General features: G+C 48.7%; 1 protein-coding gene across 4 annotated transcripts in view; it reads left to right on the forward strand.

Moving 5' to 3' along the window:
* Nucleotides 1-18,568, forward strand: part of INSC (INSC spindle orientation adaptor protein) — a 120,458-nt gene that overhangs the window by 83,171 nt on the left and 18,719 nt on the right. For all 4 annotated transcript variants that reach the window (XM_059137002.1, XM_059137026.1, XM_059137010.1 and 1 more), the window contains 2 exons: nucleotides 13,028-13,199; nucleotides 17,138-17,316. In XM_059137002.1, the coding sequence (XP_058992985.1) occupies nucleotides 13,028-13,199; nucleotides 17,138-17,316 (351 nt within the window). The remainder of the gene's footprint in view (nucleotides 1-13,027; nucleotides 13,200-17,137; nucleotides 17,317-18,568) is intronic.

Consider the following 18,568-nt stretch of genomic DNA (forward strand, 5'->3'; position numbering starts at 1 on the left):
GGATTTTTACAACAGTCCTGGCAGAGTCCCAGATGTTCTGCGTGGTGAGAGGCACAGTCAGGGCACTGCTGGTGCAGGAGCCCGGTTTGGACAGGGCCAGGGGCCAGGATGGAGTTGCGGGGGGGGGGGGGGTGGGGCTTGAGCGAGACTGGGGCTGTGGTCCAGGCAGGGGGATGGGGATCTGACGGGCACGAACCGATGGGTCTAGGGCCATAAGTGGGGACATGGGGGGCACCCAAAGCCCAATGCTAAGACAGCCTCAGACAACCTCAGAGACAGTTCTACAAAGTACCTCTTCCAGCCTTGCGACCAGACACCATCTTGCTTTCAAAAGAGCTTCCTTTTATTCCCACCCCCTCCCTCTTGTTTTATTTTTTCAAATAAGGAGTTCACCCTGTGCTGGAGCCAAAGGGAGAGTTTAATGAAAATCGATGGAGAAATTAAAGATGGAAGGAAATTAAAGATGAGCAGGGGGCAGGGAATGAGGGTTCAATTTCAAGTCCAAGAAGAAAATTGTCAGTGGCAAGGGTTGGGAAACCTGCTGCCTCTCTCCACACAGTTCTGCCACCTCTCCCCTGTCTCCTGGGCCCACTTCTTGGGATTGAGATGCCCTGACATCTGAAGGGCTAGGCTGGAGGCGGGGGGGCGGGGGCGGCTGAATCCAGCTATTTAAATCCCAGAGACACTTGGCAGGAGGGGGCAGGGTGCAAGGGGGCCGCCACTAGGGCACGATCTGCCACTTCAGCTGCCATTTCACAGGACTTTCTCTCCCTGCTTCTTCCCTGCAGAGTTGCAGATGATCATAAATAGATAATATTCACACACAGAAAAATCCGGTTTTTACTTTCTTTTTCTCATTTGATTCTCACAATCACATTGTAAGGAAGGCAGAGAGAGATGGTCCCACCCATTTTACAGAGAGCAGAGTTGAGGCTGGAAGGCATCCGACACAGTGAGGGAGGCAGAGCCTGGGTTGGGGACCCCATTTTTTTTGCCCCCAGCTGTAGATTCTATTTGCTACAGTCTTCTTTGCATACTTCGCTAGCTAAAAAGGGTGTGGTGTGCAGACCCCAGGGCAAGGAAGCTATTCTATCTTGATATAGTCAGTTCTAGTTTGTCAGTGAGGTTTGATGGGGAGAGTGGGGCAGGAAATCTGCTTAATTTAACTTGCAGCCCCTTCTTTAGCCAGGAGTAGCTGTTAGAGGGAGAGGGAGAGAGAGAGATAATGTCTCTGGATGGAGATCCCAGATACCTCTCCATCCCAGGGCTCAACCCTCCGAGGCTTATGAGCTTCCCCCTCCCCTCCAGCCCCCAGGTGCAGGCCTTCTCCTGCCTTGGAAATGGGCTGGAACAGTGCAGAGAACCCCAGGGTTCGAGGTCAGTTGTCTGTGCTGACTGGCAGGTGGACAGGGGTGGGGACTCTAAGGGGGCTGCCTAGAGGGAGTGTGGTTCATTTCCTTTCCTGAGTTCCAAGTCTCCCAAGCTTCTCCCTCTGCCTTGAGAGTAGGGGGTAAGGGGGCTTGAAGGAGGGCAGGATGTGAAGAGGCAAGAACAAAATTAGGCACTGTCCCACCTCCCTGCAAGCCCTCCCTCCCCCAATCCACCTCCCCCACCCCCGCCAAGAGTTCGCGCTGAGATGACAGGCCAGTATTGTTCAGACTGAAGGAAGGCCCTGCTGGCTTGGGGGGCTGCAGCCCACGCACAAGGCACAGCCTGAGTTTGGACAAGGCAGGGAGCCCCCTGGCAGCGGGAACAAGTGCAGCAGCGGAGCTCAGTCGGGGCTGCCGTAGGTTCCCGTGCGTTGTGCGGCAGCGCCCCCTGGTGGATAAGAGCGGCAGCGGCAGGCCTGTCTCAGCGCCTGAGGCTGTCCTCTGGAGCTGTCTGGGCCAGTGGGCTCAGGGTCCAAACCACCCATCCAGAAGAGTGTGTCCTGTGTATGTCACGTGTGTGGGAAGGAAGGAGGGAGATTTGAAAATTCAAGGCAACAGGAGCTTCTTCCTACCAATCCAGCTTCCTCCAGAAGAAGGATGCGGATACAATTTGTAATCTAACATGTGTCCGACTCCCAAAAACCTTCCTGAGCCCCCCAGTTCTCACTGGACCCCACACCGCTTGGCCTGACACAGAGGTGCCTGTGAGCAGACTGCTTCTGGCACATTCCCCCTTTGGGGCGCAAGTCTGGGTTCCATGCCCGGTTTCAGCACGTAAGAAGTGTTGACCTGGTAGTCGTCTAAGTCCTGGTCCCTTCATATTCTTGTAAAGAGGAGTGACAGTCCCTACCTTGCAGGCTGTGAGGATGAAATGAGTGCATGTGCCATACATGTGAGGTTTTTTCCCCCTTTCCTGCCAGAGTCCTCCACTGAACGTCTTCAGGCCTTCCTTGCTTTGGTGCACCTGCCTAGGCTGGGGAGGCCTGGGAAGGCGTCTCACATGCCCTTGCTGAAAGGGCTCTGGTGTCCTTCTCTGGTCAGCCTTCCTGACTGCTCTCTTCCCTCCTGGCACTCACACTGTACTCGCGGCTGCTCCTGGAGCGTGTCCCACGCTGCCTGGCCTCGGAGCTCTGCCTCGGCTTCCTACCAATAGACACCATATCGTCTACCGCGTAGCCCATCAGGGAAGTGGCTTGCACACCCAGGTGAGCAATGCTTGCCACATGGCTGGATAAATATTGTTGGAAGAGTTCTAGTGCATTCTTCCCCATTGCAGAGGAGAGGGTAGAGGCCCAGAGAAGGGAGGCGATGTGCACACCCCCACACCCCCACTCCTACTGTGAGCAGCAGGCCTGAGGCCAGAAGGCAGGTCATGGGAGCTCACTGGGCTGCAGCCTGGCCTCTGTGAACTGTTTCAGGCCCAGGGGTGGGGTGGGCGTGGGGAGTGCAGATAATGAAGCATCCCTTCAGTAAGCACAGAATGCCCCAAAATCTGCCTGTGGGATTTTCCCTGAGCCCCCTTTTATACCATCCATCCCTAGTAATTTGTTCCAGCTTGCCCTCCCCTTGCTTTCACTCCTCTGGTCCCGAGCCCACATTCTCGGGTCCCCAAACAAACCTTGTCCGCAGCTTAGGGGTTCATGGGGAGAACCCGGGCCAGACTGTCCTTTGTCGCAGGTTTGCTGAAGACCCACAAGCAAGTTTTCTAGTCCCCACGAAACTCCGTTTTCTCATTTGGCGGAGGGAGGCGTGTGTTCCCTGGGGACCGTGTGACATATGAAATAATTTTGGAAGACAAATGTGATGAACAAATGTCCGAAGCGGTGAGCAGGCCGGGCTGGGAATTCTCAGGCCTCTTCTCCAGGGTTGGGTATGTGGTGAGGGGGCGACATCCCTTGTTCCTTGAGGAGTTGCCTGGGCGCCTGTCCCCCCTGGGAGTTCACAGATGGAGGCCTGCGCTTCTGTGCAGGTGGGTGGTGGGCTGAGGAGGCACAGACTCGGAGAAGTGCATTTCCCGCCTGTCCCCCAAGCAATCTGGTGAGAGGAGAAAATAAATAAGTCCGATGTAAACACAATGCCAGTGCTGGGGAGGCAGGAAGCTGAGCCACGGGGACGCAGGGGTGCCTGGAGGTCCTGGACAAGGTGTAGAGGAGCCTGCACCTCCCACGCTGCGTTCCCCTTTGGCTTCTGAAGTCTGGAGGTGAGCTGGGGAAAGGCAGTTGCTGGGGCAGGAAGGGGAGAAGCTAAAGAGGCTGAGGGGGTGGTAGAAGGTGTCGGTGTGGGGCAAACCTGATTAGGGAGGACCCACTCGGGGAGAGTAAGTTCTGGCTCTGTGCTGTGAGAGCGGGAGAGTAAGCCCCCTCTCACAGCACAGAGCCAGAACCACTGTCCAGAGCCAGAACCACTGTCCCGCCCCGGCCAGCAGGTGACCAGCCTGTGGGAGAGGGAGGGGGGATGAGGAAGAGGAAGAGGCAGGGAAGATGGTTGGACATGCCCATGGACAAGGAACAACATGCAGGGGAGTTTCATTCTCCTCTGGGCTGCTTCAGAGGTAGGAAGCACTTTGCCACTTAGCCATAGCTGGATAGGCAGTGCCCCCAGTGTCATCTGCTCAAGGTGCAGAGTGGCCTCGTAGGGTGGGTTTCATTGTCATTCTCCTGATGAGCAATGATTTTGAGCATTTTCCCACATCCTTATTGAAATGTCTTATACTTTGGTCCGTTTTTAAAAAAAAAAAAAAGACTTCTTTGTCTTTTTGTTACTGAATTATAAACTTGGAAAAACATATTCTACGTATGAAACTTTTGTCAGGTATATATCTTGAGAATATACATTCTCAGCCCGTGGTCTGCTCTTCCATTCTCTTAATGGCGTCTTCTGATGAATAGAAAGGCTTAACTTAGAGAAAGTCCAGTTTATTGATCTATTCTTTCATAGTTGGTGTTTTTTGTGTCCATTGAAGAAGTGCTTATTTAAATCATAAGAGACTCTTAATCTCAGGAAACAAACTGAGGGTTGCTGGAGTGGAGGGGTGTGGGAGGGCTGGGGTGGCTGGGTGATGGACATTGGGGAGGGTACATGCTACGGTGAGTGCTGTGTATTGTGTAAGACTGATGAACCACAGACCTATATCCCTGAAACAAAAAATACATTATATGTTCATTTTTAAAAAGTATAAAAACCCCTAAAAAAAAAGTGTTTGTTTACCCCCTAATCATGAAGGTATCCTATATTTTCTTCTAGAAGCTTTATTGTGCTACACTCTACATTTAGGTCTCTGATCTATTTCAAATTAATTTTTTTAGTGGTGTTTGAAGTTCAGTGTTTTCCAAGTGATATCCAGTTGTTCTAGCACCATTTGCCAAAAAGACTATCTTTCACCATTTAATTAAAGAGGTGGTTTTGTTGTTAGTAAAGTGAGTCTGTTTCTGGAGTTTTTTTCTTTTTCCTGTTCCATTAGTCTTTCGTTTATCCTTGTGCCAAGATGACACTGTCTGAGTCCCTGTAGTCTATAACAAATTTTAGCATTTAGTAGTATAAATCCTCTAACTTTGTTCTTTAAGATTATCTTGGTAATTCTAAGTTATTTGCCTTTTTCTGTACATTTTAGAATCCACTTGTTAATTCCCACAGAAATACCTGCAAGAATTTTGATTGGGATTTCTTTAAATTTATAAATAAATTTTGGGATTATTGACATCTTAGATAATATAGGTTTTTCTAATCAATAAATGTAGTATAATCTCTTTATAGAGACTGCCTTAACTTCTCTTAGATATGTTTTGAGTTTTCAACATCTTGCATGAGTGTCAACATCTTGCATATCTCTTTAAGACTTATTTCTGGGGGTGTTTTATACTTATTAAGTCCTATCTTAAAATTCTTACTTTCTAGTTGTTGCTGATACATAGAAAATACAATTTTGAATATAATGGTATATAGACTCTTTTGGATTTTATACAGATTTGGATTGTGTTCAGATTGTGTACACAGTCATGGGATCTTTAAATTATGAAAGTTCTTCTTTTCTGGTGATTTTATCTTTGTATTTCTTTTTCTTATCTTATTTCATTGGCTAGGGCCACTGTAAAATGTGAAATAAGAGTGGTGATAATGGATATCTGTCTTTTTCCTGGTTTGGGGGAATTCCTTCAAAATTTTATTTACTATTTCATTATTAACTGTGATATCTTTATCACTTTAAGGATTAGATAACAGGTTCAGAGAAGGTAAGTAACCTGCTCATTTCACCAAGTCAGCAAGTAGCACAGGTGAATTGTGAAGCCACACTTTTCTCTCTCCTAAGGTTGGGCAGCTTCTATGATACCACAGGTACATCTGGGACAGGGGTGCTCAACCTAAGATCCCCGTTGGAATTAGTTGAGGAGTCTTTAAAAATATTGATACCAAGACTCTATCCCAGATCAATTAAATCAGATTTTCTGGTGGTGAATCCCAGGCATTAGTAATTTAAAAACTTTCCCAGATGATTCTAATCATCTGAAAACCCAGGCTAAGAATCTCTGGTCTAGAAGCAGTTTTGGTACAATTCCCACCCAAGCTGTGCCCAGGAGTGCTTTGCTGAAAACTTGGTGTTTTTACATCAGCACAGTCCTGCTAACCCTAACTCAAAGGGAAGTGAACTTTTTCTTGCTGGTCTTTTGATATCTTCTCCCAAACTCCTCTCCTTCTACCTCCAAATGCCTTCAGAGCATCTGTTTGACAGTCTACTTTAAGGAAAATCATCTGCCTGACAGGGAAATTATTTTTTATTTGTCAGTAAAATAAAGTGATTCTATCTCTGGTTTTCTTCTACTGCAATAAGTCATCTCTCTGTACCTCAATGACTTCCTTAGCAAAGTGGTTATAATCCCCTTCATCCATTGTCCCCTTCTCTATTACATATTAATGTTTGTTTTATCCATTTTGACACTGAGCTTTTAATAAAAAAATTCTTGTTTGAATTTGGTAGCAAAGGAAGTTGAGTGGTGACTGGGACATGTTAGCCTGGAAGAGGATAATATGACCCTCCCAGAGGCCTGTTTTACTTTCTGTAGCTTTCTACAGAGCTGTCGGCTCTAACAGCACTCCTTAAAACAAATAGCCCATTTTATAAAGTGAGCCTTTAACCCCTTACATTGTGCACAGATTCTGTGTTGGAACTTGCCCCGATCTGGTTTATGCCCTGCATTCAGATCTTGCTTCTGATGGATGGATTCATTTATTCCACCCAATGCTTCTCCCTGTCCCTTGGCCCACACTTGTCTTTGCTTCCTTGGGCATGACATTTGCTTCCCTCGCTATGATTGACTTTTCCCTCTGGCTATATCCTGGACAAGCAGATCTGTCCTGCCTGGTCCCATGAACAGAATTCCCACTGCTTTGTCGTCCCCACTTGTCTTCCCCCACCCCCTGCAGACTTCAAGTGTCTGAGTGGACAGACAGATGAAAGAGGAAATCCGGGGGTCTTTAGGTGTTCTTCCTCCCCTGTGGCTGAGTTGCCACCACATTCGTGTGATTCTGTTTAACTGTTACAACCCAGCAACCTTCTGCCTTTCCCTAACATGCAGAATGGAACTGGAAGATAGCAACCCAGCACCGTATATATGGTGGGTCTTTACGTACTAGCCAGTATCCTTTAGATATGTGTGTTAATGCCACCAGTGATGCTTTTCTAATAATTAGTAGTAGGAGAAGTTTGCTCATAAATCTGATGTAATGTTTACTGTGCATTTTGGGTTCCACCAGCTCCCTCTCTGTCCAGACTCCAGGTGCATCAGCCCTGCTGCTCAGGTGATGACCAGGCCATACCATCCTCATCACCATTTGCATGCCCTCCCATGAGGAAAGCTTGGCCTTGGGCCCAGGCCCATCCCATTCCATGTAAAAGCTAATTACATATAAGTGCTTCCAGCAGCAATTTCTTTAGAGATGTGAAAGTGCTTTGATTAGATTGTTCTCCTGGCATCATTAAGTTTATGTCCAGGGATGGGAAGTGGTGATGTGAGGATGGAGACTTTCCAGAAATGGGACCAGTGTTTGAGGAAGCTGGCCTCACGCTGGGCCACTCCTGGGGCCAGTGTAGGAAATAAGCTAAGCAGCCCCCATTGACCTGACCCTTTCACTCGCTTCTCCCTTCATTGCCTTTCCCAAAGGCTGTCCAGAGGGGCACAGGGCAAAGGGTGAGGAGACCAGGATGGGAATTTCGGCCCTGGCACTAATGTGTTTCATGGCCTCGATGAACTCTTTGCTTCCACAGTGCTCCATCTCCCCCACCACTCAGCCTGCTGTGTTAACTGCCATGGGTCAGGCTTCAGCGGGGTGCTGAGGACCAGAGATGATTCAGTACAGGAGCTGCCCAGAGCAGCTCTCCTCTAGTGCAGGGTGGACATATAAACTTATGCGGACAGCCTGACACAATAAGTGTGCTAGTTGTGATCAGACCAGAGTGGTATGGCAGCTGGAAGGACAGAGACACACTGTGGGAGGCAGGCATGTGTTCACAGAGGAGGTGACATCTCACCTGAATCTAAGAAGGGAGTTGGGGCAGGGACTGGGAAGATGACCACTCAAGCTTTAGGCGAACTGGGTTTGAGGTGCCTATGGAATATCCAGGCAAATTAATTTGGGAGCTAAACATAAAGTGATTGAGTGGCAGGTTGGAAATGTAGATGTGGATCTCAGGGAAGAAGGTCAGGGCTGGAGAGCTGGGTTTGGGAATCATCAGAGTGAGTCACTGAGGCCAACTGGCTTGGGCACTCTTGACTGAGATGGTACAAAGGGGGCTAATGGGGGAACCTGGGGTAAGCTACCTTAGGTGCATGCAAAGGAGGGCAGACTAAAGGAGCAAACGATAGTGGTAGTTAGCTAGGGAAGAGATGAGCCCCCCAAATGGGGTATCATGGAGTCCCAGGCAGGAGAGAGCACCAAGGTGGAGAGGCCAAGTCAAAGAGGGACTGGGAGGCTGCCAGACAAGTCCCCAAATCCTTTTTAAGCATGTGATTTTTTTTCTCTCTCTTTTGTCTTTTATTTCTCTGTGCATCTCTCTGTCTTTGTTTCTCCATCTCTTGTTTCATCCTGATTCATCTTTGTACCAGTGCCTAGTTCAGGGCCTGTCATAAGGTAGGTGCACAACTAATGTTTGATGAGCTATGAAGAGATGCAGAGACTATCCTACTTTTCTCTTTATTCTCCTCTGAGGGATTGTAGTTATTCATCTTATTGGTGCTGGTCAGGAATTGAAATAGGAGTCACTCCTCTTTTAAAAGTTCTAGTTCTGGGCTGCATGAGTTGGTGCTCAAACAAGTAGGAAAACCTGTGGGCCCCAACCCAGAGGGCTGAGGTTCCCAGTGGGGTCTCAGTCTTGGGGGGGCCCTACAGAAAGGTGAGTAGGACTCAGGGCCCCAGATCTGGAGATGTCTACAATCATCAAGTGTGGAAGAGATGGGATGATGGAACCACCATGTGGCAGATATTTTACCTGCATTATCTTTGTTAACTTCCAATATCCTCTGAGGTGGGTATTTTTACCCCCACTTAGAGATAAAGCCTCAAAGTAAGTACAAAGATTGTGCGGCTAGTAAGATGCAGAAGCAGAATGCAGTCCCAGGTAGGTGTGACTCCAGAGCCTGTGCATGTTCTGATGCTACAGGAATGGGTTCAGGCACTGGGAAGCCTAGAGCCCAGTGATATAGTCCCACCAGGCCTCTCACTGTGATGAGCTGGCTGGGTTGGAGTTGCTGAGAGGGTGATGCACACAGAGATCAACTTGGGCTAGTGGCATCTTGCTGACAGCAGGCAGAGTGGCACATCATTATTGTCAGAGCCAAAGGCCGAGGAAATTGGCCCAATGTGACAATCTCCCAAATAGAAAAATGGGCAAAACACATGAACAGGCAATTCATAGAAAAAGTCCAAATGGCAAAAACCAAAATCAAAAGCCAAACCTAATCAAAGTAAAATGGAAGCATGAAAAGGCTCTGAGCTTCTATGTAGAAAGTGAAGACATGCATATTAAAATACAAATTCTGCATATCCACCAAACTGGCAAAAATTTAGAATCTGACAGTACCAAATGTTGGCAAGAATATGGAGTTAAGTGAGTTTATACATTACTGATGGGAATATAGATTGCTACAGCTGTTCTGCAGAACAAATTGACAATACTAATAAAATTAAAGATGCGCAAACCCTGTGAGTTAGTAATTCCACTCCTCGATGGAGACCCCTAGAGAATCTGGCATCTGTGCACCAGAAGACACTTAGAAGAATATTTACTGTATATTATACAGCATATACAGAATATTATTATATATTATAGCAAAAACTGAGAAATGACTCAAATGACCATCGATAGGATAATACATAAATGAATCACAATCAGTTTATACAATGAAATACCACCCAGCAGTGAAAATAAATGGACTTTAGCCACAGGCACCAACAGGTAGGAGTTTCCCAAACATAATGCTGAGTGGGGGATAAAGCAAAATGCTATATACAGTATGATACCATTTATGTCAAGTTCAAAATTTTGTAAAGCAATATACATGCAATCAATCTCTAAAGAAAACAGGGAATAATAAGCACAAAATTCAGGGTAGTGGCCCATCCACCAGGGAACAACAGAGGTATGAGATCAAGAACTGCATACTGGGGGCTTTCTGATGTTATTTTATTCCTAATAGTAGAATTTCTGGATATTAGGCATATACATACACACAGAGAGGTGTTTGTTTTGATATTTTTTTGTATGTCATACATTTGCAACACACACACATGTATTCTCTTTGGAAGGGATGGTATATTTTGTAATTAACAAGGTACCAGAAGAGATCTGAAACATAAGGGAAGCAGGACAGCGGGCAGTTGCAAGGACAGGACACCACAGACATTCTTCTCTGGGAAATCTAAGGGCAGAAGAGGAATCAGGCTCAGTCAGAGTCACTCTCTTGAGGTCAGGAATCTGTGGACTCCAGGAGCTGCTCTTTCTTTCTGGAGCTGCTCTTTCCTGTGGTGGCCTTTGCTCCCAATATCTCCTCTGTCTGTGATGCCGTTCCTCTCCCTTTACTCATCTAAAGTGTGTGTTCAAGTCTTTGGCTAACTGTCACTCGCTTGCATTTACTCCTCCTGTGCCCAAAGCCTGCTACTACATGTGAGGCCTGAATGAGCTGCCGTCCCCAGGCATGCAGTGTCCAGGGCGACAGAGGACTCAGACAGGGGAGACAGAATCACATCACAGTGGTGCTGCTCCCAATTGCTGGGGCATAAAGTCATCTGTAAACCTTGTTAAAAGGAAAATTCCAGGCCTCCCCAGAGTCTGAGTAGGTCTGGGTGGGGCCCAGAAATGTGCTTTAGAGAAATCCTGAGTGAATTTGGTGCAGCTGGTCCTCAGACACCTCTTGGAGAAACAGTGTGATGAATGTGGTGTTGCTAGTAGAGCTCTGAGGGCCCCCACCCCAAGCTGGGATGTGGGCATTAAGTCAGGGTGCTTCCAGGGGCCTCCCCAGAGGGTACCTTCATGGGAAACCACACTGTAAAATGGTTATTTGTGGATGAGCCTCCTGCTTCACTGCAGGGGCTACCCTGCCCTGGCTTACCTCTGTTTCAGGGAAATCACACTCGGCGGGTTGGCTGAGGAGCATTTTGGGTTGGGAAGCAAGCCTGCCGTCCAGCCGTTGATGGCCCAAGCCCTTGGAGACCATTGGCCCCTGGCCTCTCTAGTGTGTTTAGAGTGGCCCATCTCCAAGCAGGTACTGGGGACTAGGTTTAGGTCTGGTTTGGGCCTGACCAGCACTCTCAGATGGGTTTGGGAATGCAGTTCCATTTGCCTCCAAGATCAGACTAGGAGATCAGATAACTGAGACCCTTAGCTGTCGCAGTGGATAGTGCTGGAAGGGGGAAAGGGATAAGGGCCAGGCAGGTCTAAGAGGTTTCTTACGTTGGCAAGCTGCAAATAGGGCTGCTTCCTGTTTCGAGGCCCAGAGCAGCCCCCTTTGCTTACCTGGGCCCCAGTGAGGGCCCCTCTGAAGGCCCCCTAGTCAGATGTCTGGCATGAGTCCAGTCCTGCCAGTGGCCGCCTGGCTGCTATTTGTTCTTTTTTATTAGGCACTTCCAGGTGAGTTTTATTGTGGACAGCTCCCCCAGCTCCTGTTCCCACGTTCGTTCGTCTCTTTCTGAGTCTGAGATTGCCAAAGGCTTTTACAGCTAATGGGCCTTACAGCTCCCAAGAGCCATTTAAGGGAGGCCCAGAAGTCAATGGTGGTAATTAGTCAAGAGAAACACTGACCTCTGGAGAGCTGCTTGAGCTGAGTGGCAGGAAGTGAAGGTGTAGGGACAGGAGCCCCGGACCTGCAGCAGGCACGGAGAGCATTGGCATGGGGGTCCCCTCACTTCACCTCTCCCTGGTTCTTCCCGGCATCATCCCTGCCCGCCCCCCACTCCTAGCAGGGGAAGGACTTCTGGGTTCTTGATGACACGGTCTTCAAGCAGGCTGGTGTCCTGGGGCATCTCAGGGGCAGCAGGCACCCTGCTGAGCTAACTCTGATATGTTACTACCCACCACCCGTCCCCTGCCTTTCTCCAGAAAGACTCATCTAGTGATGCTTGATGAGGCGGGGGTCTGAGCTCAGCTGTGACTTCTCAGGAGGCCATATGATGTCCTGATAGAAACCGTGGGCTTTGAAGCTAAACAATTCGGGTTCAAATTCCAAACCAACTTGTTTTAAGGTTTGTAATCTGCAGCAAGTCAGTGAACCTTTTTGTGTCTCGGTTTCTTCATCTGTAAAGTGGGGAGACTAATCACACTGGCCTCCCAGGCTTCTGACAAGGAGGAAATGGTATGCATACTGCACTTGGAGGGATGAGCCCTTGATAAGTAGAAGCTATTATTGTGCCATGAGTAAGTAAGTCTGATGGAGGCAGAACTGGGAAGCTGAAGCCTTTATCTGGCATTCCTATCCCACCACACCCAGGTTCATTCCTCTCTGGTTAGGCAGAGGGAGCAAGCCTCTAGGGGAGCAGCCGTCTTTCTAGAGGGCAAGGATGGTGGAGGATGGGATAGGGAGGGAAGGAGGTTGAGCTCAGCCTAGAGCTAACCCAAGGAAGGGAGGAGAGAGCCAACACTTGTCAAGCGTCCTGTCTGGATTTGCATCACCTACTTCATCACCTTAACCCCCAACACCCTGTTGGTGGATGAGGATACCGAGTCTCGGAGAAGCTGTGACTACGGCCAGGTCATACGGTGCAAGTAAGAGGGGGCCAGGGCTGGAGCTCGGGGTATGGGAGTTCTAAGTGACTGTTCTTTTGTACTGTATTTTGCTGTGGTGCATGGTCAGGGGCTAGCCCCTGGGCACTTGGCTTGATGCCTGCTATCTAAGAAGCTCGTGGGAGGTCACCAGTCTCTGCTGAAGCCAAGGGTAAGGCTTCAGATGCCAGACTTGGGGTCCTTCTGGGGGCCTTGTCACCAGGTTTTCCTGGCTCTACACAGAGTCCTGGACTGGCTGGACCCTGTGGGGGGCTTGTGTCTATCTCCACACTGTCGTGAGCAGTGACGCTCTTCTGGGATGTACAGGGCCGTGCCCTCTCTCCCCCTGCAGGTGGACGGCGTTCTATGCTTGGCCGACATCCTGACCGATGACAGCCACTCAGAGGCCACGCGGGCTGAGGCTGCGGCTGTGGTCGCCCAGGTCACATCCCCACACCTGCCCTTTACTCAGCACCTCAGCAGCTTTCTGGAAAGCATGGAAGAAATCGTGACAGCTCTTGTCAGTGAGTCCCCCTGGGCGGGAGGGGACTGCTGCGTGAGTGGGACTTGTCATAGTTGTCTTCAGCGGGGGCCAAGGACGCCTTCCTGCTCTGCTCCATCACACGCCCACACTCACTGCACCCCATGTAGCTTGCACTGATGTCACACTAGCTGAAATCCCACTGTTCATGCAGCAGAGATGGGAAAGAACTTTCTTTTTCAAATCTCCTATTAAAATGTATGCAGCCTTCTGAGAAGCTCTTTGAGTTAAGGTCACATTGGGATTAATGGACCTTTCAGAACAGAGACCAGGACAGGCCCCGTGGAGATGTGGAGGACCTTGGATTTTGAGGTTCAGATCCTTGACCAGAAAGACTCTGACGGGTTTTGTTCCTGAAGTCTCAGACTATTATAGACAATGAGTGGGACAACAATGAAGGGGCACGAAGCTTCTCGGAAGGCACTGGTATATGCCAGCCTACCACCTGCAACCCCACCACTGGGCCCACAGCCCAGGGCCTTGAAGGCTTTGACTCTTCTGGATTCCCCCATTCAGACTTGTGTACTCCTGGCTGGAGAATCATAGTCTGAGATCTAGAATACTCTCTTCCTCTAGCTGCCCTTTCCAAAACTGCTGAAGCTGAGACTTCTCTAGATAAAATCCTCAGGAAACTGGTTTTGCAAACCACATCCTTCTTTTATAAGTGCTGGCAAGGGTGTGTGTTTCTACTTCTGCCCCTATCCCTGTCACTGTCTCCATGTCCACTGTCTCCATGTCCATTGAAACTGAATGAAAATTAGTCTCATCAGAAAATCCAGCCTTCACTCTTGGGACCATCAAACCAGGCCTGGGAAGATTTGGAGTAGCATGAATATAGGAGCAGCACAGAAACTGGGTTAGGAGTCAGAACATTCAAGTGTGACTTTTGTCTTTTCATTCATCTATTCAACAAACAGCTGTTGACCAGCAGTCCTGGGGCAGGCCCTTCACAATTTTCCTGATATAGCAAACATGAGGTTGGAGCCATTTCTCTTGAGTACTTCTAGCTCTAGAATTTTCAGATTTGCAAGGACTTTGAACAGAAGAGTCATCAGTTACCCTGACTTTATGGCTGATTCTAGGTATGGGGGCAGTGGCACCCACAGGCCAGGCTGGGATACCTCAATTTGCCAGGATCTACATTTCTTCAAAGTTGAGAAAACCTAGAAGCCAACTCTTGAAAGTCTTGGCTGGAGAGAACTCAAGAGAGCAGAAAGTTCAATGCTCACTCAATTGGAGAAAAAACCTAGGTCTAGAGAGGTTGAGGAACCTTCTTAAGGGAACATAACATTGTGAGGATTCACTTATGCCTTGAGTCTCGTCCTCAGTCTTCCACCAGAGCCAGGCAGGAAACACAAATGGTTGAAGAGGGCCATATGGAAGAAGAAAATAAGAAAATTTGAATCCTGCCTGAAACTGAAAATCACTTATATTGATGAAGGGTGGGTGGTGGTCACTGTTAAACTCCCCATTGATCAGTTGCCATGTAGGAAAGGCCAATTTTTAAAGACAAGACAAAAATCCTAAATTTTATTGAAAATCTCCCAATGTATAAGCAAGAAACAACTAAACATCCCCAAATCTATATAGTCTAAATAAGCTTTCCAACTATTGCTGTATCTCCATCCCTACTTTTTGGTCCAGGTTGGATTTCTCCCTGAAGAAGAGGAACTTCTTTATTTCTTTCCCCCTGATGAAGATGCATTGTAGAGTCTACTCCAAGAGTCAGCAGATGGGATGAATTTCCTGGGCAGGACGCCAGGGCTCTGTTCTTTGGTGGGAAATAGCCCTCTAATTTCTTGCTATTCCCTGGAAACATTTATAAATGAGTCATTGAAATCCTCAATTTAATCTTCCTAACGCATCCCAGGTGACTCAGACTGTAGTTTAAATAAATGTGCACCCAAATTAAAAGGCACTTAGGTGGTTGTGTTAATAATTGCTGTGTTGGCGGCATCCGTGACTGCATGAGAATTAGTGTGGGTGTTTGGATCTAGAAGAAATCTTTACAGCAAAGTGGGCCAGTGACTCATGTGGTCTCACTTCAAACTTTGGGTAAAAGGAGGTGGCCTGGAAAAGGTTGGCTTGTCCCTAGGGGTTCCTCCAAATTAGAGGAGAGGGCAGTCATTGGAAATCAGCAATCACAGAGTTCTGAATTTCTGGGCAAATCCGCTGCTTTGCCCTGGAGGATTAGATCAAGGTGCCAAGTTGCTTAGTTGGTCCCACCTAGGCTGAGGGCCACAGCACTGCCCAAGGGCAGAAATTGCCTCCCTGGTAGGACTGAAAGCTAAATATGGAGGAAAACCATTGGGGCAAAGTCAAAGAGGCCTAGTGACAAGAGGCAGCCTGGGATGCCGAAAGAATGGAGACTGAGATCGGGCCGACCTGCCTTTGAGTCTAGATGGTAACAATGACCCCGTATTCCTCAATTCCCCAATTTTGGGAAAATTGCTTCATATTTGAATCCTCAGTTCTCCCACTATAAAACTGTGATAGAAAGTTGGATCATGGTGAATGTGGAGTGGCTTCAGGAGATCAACGGTACACAGCAGTGCCTGCACCAAGTAAACACTCAACAAATGGGAACATCACTGCTGCTACAAGATTCTCTGAGCCTCGGCTTCTACACCTGCAAAGAGAGACCAGTCTTTGCTGTGTTAAGGGTGCTCAGAATTTAATGGTGCAGGGCAAGGCACATAGCAGGTGGCCCAATGAATATTACATTCTGTTCCTGTTTAAGAAGGGACCAGTTAACTGTATTCACTCAAAGGGACAAGAGGTGCCAGCTTCAATGTCAGAAACTGGAAGCACATTTTCCTGAAGAGTGGCTTCTCTCCCCATGTTTTCATAGAGGTGTGATCAGTAGGAGAGTAACCTAGACGCAGCAGCACCTTGAATGGTGCTCCAGTGGGAGCTGAGGGTCCGAAGTTGAGTCCACTGGAGTGGGTGGCTGGCACACCTTCTCCTGGGGCAGGAGGCCATTTGGGGTCAAGTGGAGCCCATGGGGAAATGTGTTAAATGGTAGAGAATTACAGGGTGTGGGGGATGTTCCCTCCTCTGCAAAGACCCATCAGATTCATCACTTGCAGATTATACTGGGGAGCTCTGGTTAGGTTTGGGTCATGGCCACTAGGATCCAAAAGAAAGAGCCTGGCATCCCAAGGCTTGGTGTAGGAATTTTCCACAGCCATGTGACCCTTTTCTTGGGACCAGAGGAAATCCTGAAACTCTGCTGATGGCAGCTGGAAAGGCAGAGACCTTATGTTTTAACTTCAGCTTCTTTCTTAAGGCAAATTCAGGAGCAGTCCTGAGTACATTGCTGGAGACACAGATGGACTGGGAGCTCTTTCCTGCTTCAGGGCCTTTGTACATGCTGCTGGTTCCTTGGGCCTAGAACATGTTCTTCCCCAAATACTCTCATGATTGCCTCATTTTCTCCTTCAAGTCTCTGCTGTCACTTTCCTAGGGGAACCTTCCTTATGCACCCCACTGGGCCTTTAGTTAATCTCTTAGCTCTTGTTCTTTTTCTTTCTCGCATTAGAATTTGCAATAATCTTATTCATTTTTTTAAAAAGCTTATTTTCTCCCACCTACTACTAGGATGTAAACTTAACAGGAGCAAAGCCCTGATCTGTGTTATTCACCATGCCATCCCAAGACACCAGCAGGGCCTGATGCACTGTGTTCTCCCGGTTAAGGATTAAATGGACACGGGAGTAAATAGAAGGCGTACACCAGGATTCAAATCCTAGCTCTGCCACTTATGTAGACACATAAATTTCCCTCTCTGGCAACTGCTTTCCTATCTCTAAAATGGGTATCCTGCGCAGACTTTCCCCCAGAGCTATTGCGGGACCCGAAGGAGATAACGGATTCAGGGGCCCTAGCAAGGAGGCTGATATCTTCCTCTCTACCATCCAGAACTGTGCCAAGAGGCCTCCTCTGGGGAAGTGTTCCTGCTGGCTTCTGCAGCCCTTGCCAACATCACCTTTTTTGACACGATGGCCTGCGAGATGCTTCTGCAGCTGAATGCCATCCGCGTCCTCCTGGAGGCTTGCAGCGACAAGCAGCGAGTGGATACGCCTTACACTCGGGATCAGGTGAGCAGGCCCAGACGGGAGCAGGCCAAGAGCCTGCAGCCATGAAGACAGAGGTCGGGAGGCCAGGGCAAAGGTTCTGGGGGAGACAATGTGGGCGGGCAGCACAAAGCCCATCCTGCTAGTCACATTCTAGGTCAAGGAAAATGCTCTAGACAAGCCTTGTTGCCCTTGAAGCATCTTTGTGAGCCCACTCCCCACCTCACTTTTCCCTCCTGACCACTGTGAGGCCCTCCTCTATATGCCCACCCATGCCGGCATAGCCCAGGAAGCAGAGATGCCAGCGGGAGATCCCTGGGCTTCCTCTAGAATTCTGTGTCCCAGTCTGACATTGTTCCCTGCAGAGAGTTTCTTCCCTTCTCTGCCTCCAGAAAGGCAGGGGCTGGAGCAGAGCCTTGATTCGGGGCCTCAACCCCTCTCTCAGAGTTTTTGTATATTTGAGCTCCACATAAAGTTTTGTTTGGGGAAAAAGGGTTTATGGCTAAACGTGTTGGAAAACATTGACTGAGGGGATTTTTGGAGCCCTGAGCTCTAAGGTGATAGAATTCTACCCTGTCCCACCCCTGTCATGCTCAGAATCCTATTTCCCTACCAGCAGGTGGGGGTGGTGGATCAGGTGGGTGTTAGGCCCCTGTAACTTCCACCAGGTGCCTGAGCCGATGGTCCCCCCAGCCTCCAACCCCATTCACCCCTATCTGCCTCTTAGCTCCAGTCTGTTTCTCCTATCCCCAACACCTCGTCAAAGCTGCCACAGCTTCCTGTTGGACCCCTGCCCCCAGAAACTTCTGGAAAGCCTTCCCGGATGGCTTCAGCTCTCTGGAGGCCAAAAGCTTTTCCCTATAGGCCAAAAGCTTCTCTACTATTCTATTCACGGACCTTGGGGACGATTCACTCTGAGCCTCATCTGCCCATGGGGTCGAAAACGACATACTTCACCAAGTTGAAATAAGAATGAACTAAACACATGAATACAAATGTGAGGCACGCAGCCCCGAATGGGGAACCTCCAGACTAGAATTTCCTTATCTGTAAAATGGTCATGGTCTCTTCCAGCTCAGACATCCTGCAGCTCTAGGGGCCAAGGTCCCTTTTGTATCATGAGGAGCGACCGGCCCCCTCCTGAAACCTCATGGATTCCTCGGAACGAGGGGGTTCAGGGCCAGGAGAGAAGGTGGTCAGACTCTATGCAGGTGGCAGTTCCTTCTGAATCTGGAGTCTTCCTGCCACACTCTCTCTGCTCCCCCCACATCACCCC

The sequence above is a fragment of the Mustela lutreola genome, chromosome 1 (assembly GCF_030435805.1).
Source record: "Mustela lutreola isolate mMusLut2 chromosome 1, mMusLut2.pri, whole genome shotgun sequence".
NCBI lineage: Eukaryota > Metazoa > Chordata > Mammalia > Carnivora > Mustelidae > Mustela > Mustela lutreola.